General features: G+C 38.6%; 1 protein-coding gene across 2 annotated transcripts in view; it reads right to left on the bottom strand.

Annotated features, from left to right (window-relative positions):
* Positions 1–13,059, bottom strand: part of LOC104023146 (ubiquitin carboxyl-terminal hydrolase 12) — a 32,628-nt gene that overhangs the window by 17,145 nt on the left and 2,424 nt on the right. For both annotated transcript variants that reach the window (XM_087748379.1, XM_087748381.1), the window contains exon 2: positions 1,596–1,676. In XM_087748379.1, coding sequence (XP_087604505.1) covers positions 1,596–1,676 — 81 coding nt within the window. The remainder of the gene's footprint in view (positions 1–1,595; positions 1,677–13,059) is intronic.

Below are 13,059 nucleotides of genomic sequence, written 5' to 3'. Positions count from 1 at the left end.
TTACACGTAATCTGTTTTAACGGGCTGTCAGCAGGAGCAGTCAGGCCCTTCTCCCATATACTCTGCAGTGGCTTTAGCAATCGTCTGACTGCAGGCAAGCTGGTTCAGCTCACTGACCCAAAGAGAAAATAACTATTAAAAAAAAAAATTAAAGCTTCCATTGTCCATGGGTTCGACATTTGATTCCATTTGCAGTGCAACCACACATTTACTAGTATTGATGCTGAAGCCATGAAACTGCCCTCTTTCGAGTGCTCCAATTCACTTCAAATCATGAAAGAACTAGAAATAACTTAGGAAAAAGCTCTGCAGAACAACAGCATGAAAACGATCATCCTAAAGAAATCAGCTGCAAGGAATAAAGCACAACAGTATTAGTCATATTTTGTCCTTCAAAACAGAGAATGGATGTGGTTATAATAATTCTGGTTATTTTTAGAATGCTATTTTTCCTCTTCACGCTACTCATCGCTCTGCTATTTATGTTACAATTGGAGATGCCTTCCATTTTTCTCATTATGGTGCAAACCTCAGCAGCTTTAGAATGGCCATTAACACCATACTTAAGGAATATAACTCAATGTGTTTAGATAGTTTGGTGTCTGAGAACGCAAACTGCTAGAAACCCACACAGAAGTCAATTAAAGGAGTTTGTAACGAGCTGCAACAAAACACTTTCGTAGCTATGTTAACCTTATTTGGTGTGCCACAGGATGGATCATCCTTCAGTTTTCAACAAAATGTACCTAGACGACCAGCAAACAGATGTATACTTATGTTTCTAGTGAGTTTTCCCAAAATTGTATGTTCACATCATAAATATGACGCCACTGTTTCTACTAACTTCCTATGGTCATTGGTAAAAGACGTCACAGGCGCAACAGCTGCCTTCCTCCCCCGGAAGCACTGGCAAGATCACCACCAATGCTCCATTCTCGCCATGGTTAATTTAGGTAGACAATTCGTATTGCCCAACAGATCCCAGTCAAGTCAGATCTAAACAAACTGACAGACACAAAAAAAATGTACCGTTTTAGAAGGATTCACTGCTACACAAGGCTGTCAAAAATTTAAAAAAAACGAGTATTACTACACGTAAGAAAATTATCAACCAAGTCAATGTCGTCATCTCCTGGCTATGTCCTCGCATAGAACTTCCACTAATCCCACGAGTAACATGTTTTTAGAAAAGTAACACATTTTCATTTTAAAACCTGAAGGCTCCCATACACTGCAGCATCAGTGTAAAATTAAATCTCTCTTCTCTAGAAGAGCATGTGAACAATGTACACGCTTTATTAGTTAATGTCCTTTCCAGCTAAATATTAAAATCCTATAATTAGAAACACACCTGAGTAGGATGGTTTCTCTCAAAGATTTTATAACAAACATACTTATTTTTCTGTATTTAAGATGAAATTTATATCTTGGTTAATAACAAGGCATGGCACCATATTGCAGGATGTGGTGTCTATGCAGAGTCCCAGTTTAAGTCAGAAGTGCTCATAGATAAAGTTCTACCAGAGAATCCTGTTAAATTCAAAATTAGGCTATGAATTAAAAAACAGCATTTCAACCATAGAAAATTCACTTACATTGACCAAGCCAAAATAATGCTCATTCACCGGGAACTGTTCAGGACCAATCTCTTTCTCCAAAGCAGAGGCATTGGCGCCCTACAAAGAAACAGTATGTTTATGTTAGAGAAAAAAACAACTTCCTAAAAAAATCCAACAGAATTCATACTACTCCTATAAAAACAAAGAAGCTAAGAAAATAAGTTACTTCCATTGAGAATCAGCATCTCGTGTTTCCTACGTTCTTCAAAATGAAATCAGTATGATGCTTTATTATTACAAAAGGTACCATGGCTTCACTTAAAAACTCAACTTCATCAGCCAGAGCTATCGGATCTAACAGGAGGGTTTTTTTGCATTTGAATTTATTTGAAAATTAACAACAAGAAATTTGCTCTCACTTAAGACTTCAGGTTAGTCACAGTGATCTAGAAACACCAATTTAAATTTAGGCAAGAATGCATTCTAAAAATAAAGAAACTTATAACACACAGAGAATCTCTAAACCTAGAGGACAGAAACCATACGGGCTACAAATGCCACGAAAGAAAAAATGTCTTTTTGTGATGTGGATTGCACAAAAGGTGTGATGTGGCTGTTTATGATTTGCATCTCATATAAAGAATTCTTGAAAAAAATCTTGCCTTCACTGACACATTAGGAATACTATAATTTTCTAACTTTATTTCTGGAAAGTACTATGGACAAGTGGAGCATGATTACAAAAACCAAAAAGAATGGAAAGAAGAATTTTATCAGACATTCCTCAAACTCAGATCACCTAAAAGTGATCTATATAAAGCTTTCCTACCCTTAATGTAAGGATGATGTATTAAGCCTACAGTGCATTTTGGTACACCCTTAAGTCTCCAGCAATATAATGAGGATAGAAATTACTATTTTAGATTCAACTGAAAAATACCACTACACATCTATGTGGTCTCCCTTGTCACATAGAACGAGAACTAATGCATACCAACATTTTAGTTTCAATTTTAAACTTTGTCCACTTCAAATTCAAAGTGGTTTATGCATCTCTCTCCATTTTTTCTGTTGTATTAATCCATCAATACCTTATGGCTGAGCTCCCACTTGGGATTTGCTACCTTCCCTCATGTCACTCCATCTCGTTCTGTAATGTTTCTTGCTGATCTTCCAACAGTCCTTAGCTGCACCTGTGCTGTTATCTAAGGAGTTACCATCATCTAATGCAGAACCCAAGCACTTTGGATTCTTGACTTCTGTTTTAAATATCCAAGTCACTCCACCTAAAACCTTCTGCAAACAGTAAACAGAAATCCTTCTGCACAGGTGAGCCATCTTAAAACACCTCAGGAAAGCACTAAACAAACAAAAATTACAGTCCACAAAAATTCAATTCATCTATTTCCCTGAAGCTAGCAGTGTTTTTTAATTGCTGAGCAAATATTTCCATCATTTCCATTAGGATTCTGCTATTAATATAAACCACAGACAAGTAGAGACTGTACAGACAGTTCCATCTAGATCGTCTTTAACAAAGAAATAGCTAAAAATTTTCTAAGAAACAGGAAAGACACCAAGAAATAATTTAGTTTAACAGGAGGAACGGAAACTCTGTAGTTGGATCTCCCACATCAGATTTACAGTGAATTACAATATATCAAAAGAGACAGAAGACGAGGAAGGCTCAAAATTGGGTACTATAAAAACCACAAAAACATTCACTAGGTGCTGACAGATTTACAAGCAAGACTCTTCGCAAGCAGCAATTACACAGAAATTTTTTGAGGCATCAGTGCCAGTTCAAGCAGCTCCTCTCATTTGTTTCCCTACATCCATTCCCTGCTGCCAAGTACCTCTTTCTCCCTCCACTATCTCCCCTCAAAAAACCCAAACCAAACCTAGACATAAGAATAGCTGTCTGCAAGGCTGAACTGCTGATACAGCTCTCTCCAAATGCTACTTCAGCTCTTCACTCGTATTGTTCTGATCAACACCGTGACTTTGGGCAATAGCGTAACAGGAGATTATAACCCATGTGCTATGTAAATGCACAAGAAGAGGTGATGCTGGTTTTGAAAAATGTTCAGTCTCGAAATCAGAACTGACTGCTAAGTGAGGTTCCTTTACTCTTACATTATGCATGTTTCAAGATTAAGGAAGGGATATGTGTAAAATCTGCAAGCTTGTGAAGTTCACTTTAAATTTCTCTGAACTGTCTTCTCACCTCCTCCATCATCTCCGCTACTGTATTAGAGAAACACTGGAGAAAGAGACAACTAAAGCCGGTACCACAACTTACAGAACTAGTGAAACCAAGCAACCCGAATACTCCAGCCTGTAAAGCAACATATGGAATAAACATCTGAACAAAGACATAAAAGCGTAAGAATTGTAATTTTTAACAGAAGTATGCTATAAGGAATTTAATAACCTACCATAAACCAGTGGTGTAATTCACCTAAACCACCAACCTGTATTCCACATGTATCTACCTATTTAACCTAACAGGTTACATGTGCCTTTTTTTCAAGTGCTTCCTTGTATCTACTACCCAAATTTACAAAGTTTGGGCAAGTTAACTGCAGGGGCAGACTGAAAATTACGGTTTCCTTAATAAATTAAATGCCAAAGTTAGTCAATCAACCACAGAAGCTAAAATAAGCTAACATTTAGTTGCAATGTTTCTGAAGTTTCTTGTCAGAGAACATTTTAAATTAGCATACCAAAATCATGAAAACCAAAACAGGACTCAAAGTAATTGTGGGAGGCATCAAAATCACAAACTTGCCATAAATAGTTCTGAAGATGCACACTTGCAAACTAAATAATACGTAATACACTGAAGAGGCTAGGCGTGTGCATTTGCATACCACGATAAAATAACGACATTGCAAAGAGTACAGAGTGATTTATCATGGGAGTCAATGCCCAGGAGAACTACGCCACACAAGGCAACAAGTGTGTAGGGAAAAAAAGCACTTTATGGTGACAGCACAAATTGGCCTTGGTCATGTTTCAGGATGGAAAGACATGACACGTTTGTGAGTAAGGCTGCGTAACTGGAGTCAACGTTCAGCTACTCACAAGCCGTCATCTTTGCAACTAAATTTGCAAATAGCAAATGAACCAACTGGAGATCAAATCTAGTGCAGCATGAACCGTGTCTTGCTGTAACGAAGCCTAATAAACAGCTTTGTTTTCAGACTGTTAAGTGTTATACACATTTTCCCACCCCCACTAAAAGATATTTCCATCTGGATAAATATTTCTGCCTCAGATCACATAAATATTTGCTCGTAAGAAACAATACACACTTCATAATTGGGTGCCACAGACAAACTGTTCTGCATCTTACAGTACTTTATACACCTAAACCCATAAGAAAATCAATGGTGTTGATGACACCATTGTGGGAGCAATAAAAAAAATGACAGGGAAAAAATCACTAATACATACCAATTGAGTTTACTTGGCATATAAAAACTAAGCAAATAATGAAAACTAAAATACAGCTAAATATAAAGCTTAATGCATGAGATCAGAGTTGACTTCTCCTTGCTGGCACACAACAAATAAATACATCTTAAAAAACCCCAGAAGTCCATCCTTGAGGCTTCTAGGAGGTCCACAGAAATGCTCACAAGGAACTGCTCTGCTACTCCGGTTCAGGAAGAGGTGATAAAACTTTCTGTACACAGCTCCGCGAGCAGGAACAAAACACAAATTTATACAGTCAACACATAATTACCCAACGAGGAAAACATCCTCCTAGTTTAACTAAAGTGGTAATACTGTTTTACGTATGTAATTAGACTCTCAGAGAGATGCAAATTTAACACTTCCATACTGGTGGGGGAGGTGACAACTAAACTTTCAGCAACTTGTAATCAGGATTTGTAATTTTCTAGAAATTACTGTGACCTAAAATGATGTCTCGGAGGTTGGTGGCACTTTTCCAGAGCTCCCCTATTCCATTCACACCCCCACTAACAGAACCGACTTTGACGCTAGAGAGCGAGCAAGCTTAGCTCAGTGGGTTTCCGCAGTTCTGGCACTATTAGTTAAGTAGAAAAACGGAAATCTGCCTGGCCCACCTGAACTATCACCATTTTAACAGTTCAGAACAACGGATACAGCTAACAATGGCCAAGACAACCCCAACAGGCCAAAAATAAAATATTTTCTGTCATAGCTGCAGTAATTTTACTTTATGCATATTACCTAATTAAAAAAGGGACCTACCCAAGAACATTTGTGCTTACTGATTTCCACGAGAAAAGACAAAGAACACCCTTAAAAAAAACAAAAAAACCCAACCATATACTGAATTTTAAAATATCAAACAAGCACAGGGAATTGTTAATATCCAAGTTTTTCTCTATTTTTCACACCAACTCAGTGAGGACAACACACCAACATTAAATATATGAGATATAGGAAGATAGTATTAATTGAATAAAACTAATAGTTACCCAAAGAACACCAAAAGGTCTCTAAGGCAGGTTTTGTTGAGTTTGGTAAAGCAAAAAGGGATGGTAAAGTAAAAAGTGATGTGAACAGACCAGTTTCAAAAACTCTCACCCGAGGGAGCTGTCTAAGCACGTCACCACAGATGAAGTGATCCCACAGTATAGCTGAAATTGTAACTGAATAACCCATCAAAACCAGAATAGACATCCATGAAGTCTTCACCTTGTAAGCTGCGAGTCGGTTTTGCTCAGTAGAGAAGCCTTAAAGAATTCTTTCCAGTTCAATACACCGTGAAAGTGGAAAAAATAGTAGTAGACTTCTATTTCTTAGCCAGATTACACTGCTAACTCATTGCATTACCAAAACAAGACAAAAAGAAGTAAGCTTAGGCATTATGGTCTCTTATAAGCTCTACAATCAGTTTGCAACTATTGCTGCAAAGAAAATGAGTATTTTGCCTGGTCTAGATTTAATTGATTTCAGAAACTGGAAATGTATCAACAGTTTCCAGGGGCTTAAATACTTCTATGCCCTTAAACTTATTTGACTTTGTAATCATTCTTATAGACAAATTACTTATAGATTGCATTCCTTTATCTGACAAGAATCATAAGAAATTGTTGTTGGAAGATGATGAAATGTTACCACTTTTCTATTCACTACACACAAGTACCTTTATGGTAGAAATGATAATAAAGCCCAGAGCTGAAGAGTTCTTCCGAAGCTACCGATGAACAGAAGAACAGCTGGCAGTGATTAATGACAACTCCATAGCTCAGAACATGAACTACGGTCAACCGATGACAGAAACCCACATGTCCGGCATGGTTCTTGCTTCAAGCTACAACTTCTTCCCTTTTTAGTACTACAAATTTTACTAAGTTTCAGTGAAATCCTGATCCTCCGCAAAACTTGGCTGAGAAGTGGACTGTTATTACAGACTAACCAACGTTACCAGTCGAAATTTTTTATCCTGAACTAACACTTTCACACTTGGAAGGAATTCACACTTCCATTTCTAAGTATCTACTTTTTGCTGCTACGAAGGTAACTTTGCAGACGTGGGAATGGTTATAAAAGCAATGCCGTACTATCTTGATAAGCATGGAAGCAGACCTTAGGAGCACGAAGCAGCTGCTGCTCTAGCTTCAGTAAGAAAAGGATCAAAATCAGCACACCGTTAGGTCAGTATCCTTGCTGTTATTCAGAGCTCTTGTCAAAAATAATCAGGTCAACGCTGTACTGCTGCTTGAGCAAACAGAGCAGAGGCGCTGAAGCTATAAAACGAGGGGAAAAAAAACCACAAAGGATGACGGGGAAGGATTACAAGCGGGAAGATCCCACTGTCCTCTTTGCAACAGCCTTGAGATTTGGTGAAGGGAAGCAGGGCATTTACTGTTGCTAAGCTGCATTTCCATCAGGGATTAAGACAGCACACAAGGAGGGCTCAGGCAGCTGTCCTGCACATTTTGGAAGGTGCTGGCTTCCCATCTGCTTTGACTGAGCGGTGCAGCGTCTCACATTAACACAATCCACCAGCTATTAGCAACTGGGTGTATTTTCTAAACTGTAGAGGTAGATTCCACACAGTTATGGGATAGGCTGGAAGAGAGAAAGAAGTACACTAAGAAAACAAGAAGAAAGTATGGTGAAAGAAGAGGGATACTAAGCGAAGACACAAAAAAATATAACCATTAAAACAATTATTACAGGTGGCTACAGTGCAAGCAGCATTTCTGACGTGCTCCAATTATACAGTGTTTTTGAAATGATGCAGGAAAATCCATGCAACAGCAGATTGTCAATGGATTTATAACCATTCTATAACCATTCGTTACTAGCTCAATGTAATGGAACAAAATACTAAAGATTTCTCTGGTTTCTTAGAAGGACATGGAAGTTTAGAGATACCTAAACAGACAGTACACTTGCCAAACACATGCTACTAGAGTTTTTTAAATGCTAACAAGGATGAAGCACTTGCTTAATGTACAAGAAAAGGAAGTACCTAGAATCGTGGAGCCCTTCTCATATTTTCAAAAAATACAATGACAAACTTGCAGTTTGTTTCTTTTTTGAATACTAATGATCCTGACAAAATCTACAAGAAGTCTGAGTAAGTCATTGCTGTGCTTATTTTGGGGCGCTCTGACATTTTAGATGCTCCATTTACAGTTCATTTGTAGACGGCAGGAGATTTTCAGAAGAGAGCTCTTAAATCTGTACGTATACCTATTACTGCTTCCGAAGTTCCAGAAAAATTCCTATCTGTACATTGTATAATGTTTAAACTGTAGTTTCCTATGCTTGCCTATACACTTTAGCTGCTACAGCCCTATCTAAAATACACACAAGACTAATCTCATCACCAGATTGCTTTTAATGAGCTAGACAGAATCAGTTAATTTAAAACACTCACTATACAGTCCACGGAAATCTGAAGACACAGCCTTTCTTCAAGGATAAATTACTATTTTTTTAGCTCAGTGCAAAATACTAATTTCCACATTATATGCTTTTACACAAGCCTTTTAGCCTTCTCCTATTGCAATTAATATCATTCAGTTCAAATGACGTAATTAAAGCATTGCAACTCAGGGTATCTCTAAACTTTTATTACAGCTGCATGCACACTCAGAAGCTGCATAGTGTTGTTGGTATAACGGCCCGTTGAATTAAAAATCCCTTACGATAGACTAGCTTGGGCTCAATACCGTACTAACTCAGCTTTTGGACCGGAACCAGCTTATTCCCACTGAGTGCACAGCACGCACCTGCCTGCAAAAGACATTTCCTTTAAAGAAAGGCAAAAAAGGGAAAGATAGCTAGGAGATATTTCAGTGTCCAGACCATATCTGGTACACAAGTCTTGCTGAAGTCTCTCATTATTCATTTGACTCTTTTAACAAATTAGAGTAGGATAAGATTTACCATTTGAAAAAAGCTGGGAAGCAGCTTTCAAGTTGGGCAGAAAGGCTCCATCATGCAGCCCTCAAGATTAGAAAAGCTGGTTAAATATACTGCATGACTGAAGAGGGATCTTTAAAGAGTGAACAAACAAACAAACAAAAACTCAAAAAAAAACCCAAAAAAACCAAAAACAAAAACCAAAACAAAACAAAAAGGGGGGAGTGGGGGGTGGGAAGAACAAGTAGGCCAAGCCAGAGGTACTTAAAACCTTTCAGGAAAGAAATCTGAATGAGATGATGCGTTTCAAAGTCTGCCTGCACTTACTTTGCTGTATTAGCCGTGATAATAGTTCCAGCTTCAGGGCTACTAAAATTACCACGAGGGAGAGTGCAGAAAAGAGCAGAACTGGGGTTGTATTTCTGGAAGTTTACAGAACATACTGTCATGGTTTTCTAAACACAGAATTAGATGTTGCTGCCCCATCTTTTAAAACTCCTTGGTTGTGTAGCACTGAAATCAGATAAAAAGAGTTGTCAGCTCAGCTATCACTCACTATGATTTAGGTTTTGAAATTATCCCTTTTCATGCATCGAGGAAGGCTGCCATTCTAGGCATAACAAATTATGGTAAATTGAACTTTGGATTCCAGCACTTAGCGTGCTTACGCAGGCAAAACAAACTGATAATCTTGAAAGGAGCAGGTATAAGTGTCACAGACTTTCCAAGACTCCACGCTTCCAAATACTACAGAATCTTCTTAACCTGCACAATCGTTCAAAGGCTGGCTTTGCCCACTCTTCCACAGCGAGTAAATTTACAGGGCGCTCTGGCTACTGCCAATATCATGGAGATCACAGTGAAATTAGAAAACGCTGTATTTCAAAATAAGTTTACTACTATGAAGCGTTTAAAACCTGAAGTCTTAATTAGAGTGTTTTTAAACCAATTAATACAGAATGCTTTCTAAACTGTTACATGTAAATGTTTATTCAATCAGGAGCTGGTCTTGCAAGGTCCACAGGATCTATGCCTTGCTTACAAACATAAAGCAAGTCATAAACGCTTGTGAAATTCTGTAATTTTCTGCTCTTTAAAATTAGACAGTAAAGCTAGGCTCCAGTAAAAAGAACATATGGAAAGAATGCTGGATTAAGGGTAGGAAGTACAGAAACTACTGCTTAGAGTCTCAACCTTCGTTACAGCATGACGTTACAATGTATTTCCCCCTTCTTGGCCGCTGTCTCCAAGATTTCCAAAGTGTTCACAACTAGTTCATCCACCTGAGAAGAGCTCTGCAAGATTTCTCCTGACCTTGGGTTTCTCTCAAATGACCTTGTACCACACATAGGAGTAGATGTCTTGCTAGTATGGCTCTCAGATATTTTACAGCTTTTTGGCCCTCTAAAAGAACAAACACAAACAGATCTACAGGTCTGATTCAAGGTCCAGCGTTTACCAGTATTGTTCTTTTGTGAGTTGGTAGTAAGATTTCATCACGACCTTCACACATCAAACAGTGGAGGAACAATACTGTAAAAAGCGAGGAAGCGGATGCCGATGGAAGGCAACACATAATTCTGTAGATTTATGAATAGGTTGTAACTTCAGACACTACACATGTACAGGTTAAAGAGGCACAGAGCTATGGCAGTAAAATTCAGACACAGGGCCCATCAACGGATCTGAATGTGTATATGTGCACTGAGTTGTGAATGAGAGGTTAAGTGCATAAATCGCTAGGAAAGGAGCTGAAAATATAAAATATGGCACAAGCAACAAAACATAACGATCTACAGTGCAGCCCTTTATTTTGGCAGCAAGTCTGGGAATCTCCCAAATTGACATCTGTAAGAGCAAATACTGAAAGCCATTTATTTTGTAACGGGAGCAAGATACTAAGTGATGTGCATATAAATACGTATGAATTCAATGTATTAAAAGCATTCACTCTAAATCCTGATTAAAGAACAAAACAAGAAAGATTCGACAATATAGAGCACCTCCTGAACTATCTACACTCTGCTAGTTTAACATCTTTTCCCAGGTATTCACACCTCATTTATAAATTGTAACAGCTCTGTCAGTAGAGGTCCTCTAGTATAATTAATATCTAGTTTCAACTAATGAACCATACACTGCCCATAGTTTCCTCAGTACTCCATGGCACAACACGGTTAGGGTCTCTCATTTTCCCAGGGACAGTGAAGTCAGAAAATATTAAAGTTTAGAGACAATCTAGGATCAAAACAGACACTAGAACAGCAGAAAAACTTGTCCATGTGGTAGTTCAGGACTCCTGTAAAGTCCTAACAATTATTCAAAGGAAACCTGTGTGCTCTCCACCTGAGCTGGCTGTTAGCTGCAGGCTGGCTGCTTTGCATAGGCTTCCATCTCCAAACTGCTACAGGTCCAAAATCTGGAGAATGCATCAATAACTACCCATCACGCACACAGTATCAAACCAGAGCACAAACAGCATGTGAAAAAACCTTGCACGAAGTGACCTACTAACTGGTTTGCAAAGGGTTACACACGTTTTTTCCCCTAAAACAAAGAAGGTTTTTCTCAAGCTGGGTTTTAAGTGCAAAGATGAATATTTGTTTCCTTCAGCTTCACGAGTCAATCAAGCAGCAAAGCACTGCTGGAAACAGAAGTCTGCTTAGCTAGCTCTGCTTTTATCCTCCCTTCTTCCCACTTCCTCAGTGATACCTTCCCAGCCATAAATGCCATTTCGCTGATAAAGCTAAACCAAAGTTATACAAATATAGGTGAAAGAGCAGTAAGGCAAACATAGGTTAGTGACATGAAAGCCCTGCTTGTACTGAATAGTGTAAATTATTCAGGTGGCCAATGGAAATGTATTACTTACAAATGATTCAGTCACCTCTTCTCTAGCGCTGAAATTAATAATTACATCCATGCTGTACTGATTCAGAGCAGGAGAATAAGACTACCACCAATTTGTATCCTGGATTTGCGTTCTTCGGGCGTGTCTTACTGGTTTAGCAAACAATTAGACATGAATCTAGGGGAAGTGTCCCTAATTAGCTGACCAGGAACACCAATATTTCTGCTAACAGCTTACTACAGACTTTTCACAAAAGTAGCAGTCAGAGACGAAAAGATCAGATCTATACTTCACACTTTGCTCCATTTGAGTGCTTTGTTTTGCTTCTCCAACCAAACAAAAAGTTATTGTCAATGTAACAACAAAAAACCCAATTCCTGACTCAAAAACTCTGTTCTACAACCGACTGTCTCAGCCCCCTGGAGTGCAGCAGGCATATTCTGGATTAGATGATGCAGCCAGACCCATGGAAATTCAGCCCTCCTTGCTCTCCCCTCCTCAGCCAAGAGAGAATTCACATCTGTCCACGACCACGCGTATGCCACGGAACTACAAAGATATCACTTCTAAATATTTGTGAAACAGGAGCTATGCATTTTTCATGAAGATGCCTCAACAGTGCTTGCTGTTTGACTCTCCCAGTTAATTTTGCAGTTGCTTGCAAAAAGAAAACAACTCCTAAAGTCCACAGTGAAGATAAGGGCTGGGAAACAAAATTAAGTCAAAGGGACACAGCAGAGAACCAGAGCTCTAGTTGGTAGCTCTTGGCTATGGATGTGTCTTGCCGTATGGTGCCAGCAGCCCTGCCAAGCAACGAATCATATTCAAATCAAGAAGTATCTTCCTCTGAGTCTCCACTCTTTGCAATGCTATAGTTGCCACATGAATGTTATGCAATTGCTGGAAAAGGGACGGTGCTCACGTAAAGGAAATGCAATGATCACAAGGCATGGGAGAGACGATCCACACTATAAAAACCTAGAAGTTATTTTAGAGGGGGGAATATGATTAAAGTTATAACTACATTACTGTCTACTAACGAGTTCGGGCTTTGAATTTAATTTTTAAAGAGATATTGCAGAAGACTGGAGCGTCTGAGATGGAAAGTCAGAAGCACCAGTCCCTGTGACGCTGATTGACTGAGGGGTCCCAGAATGTCATAAACCTGCGTTTCAGTTTTCCAGACTGAAACACAGATGATGACTAGAAGTACTGGCAAAAACTGCATATTTTACTAAAAAAAAATGTAAAGTACTGTACAATCACTAC

This window comes from Nipponia nippon, unplaced genomic scaffold (assembly GCF_047370975.1).
Source record: "Nipponia nippon isolate SJK-2023a ecotype South Korea unplaced genomic scaffold, ASM4737097v1 scaffold_12, whole genome shotgun sequence".
Lineage (NCBI taxonomy): Eukaryota > Metazoa > Chordata > Aves > Pelecaniformes > Threskiornithidae > Nipponia > Nipponia nippon.
This window is presented reverse-complemented; position numbering and strand designations above follow the sequence as displayed.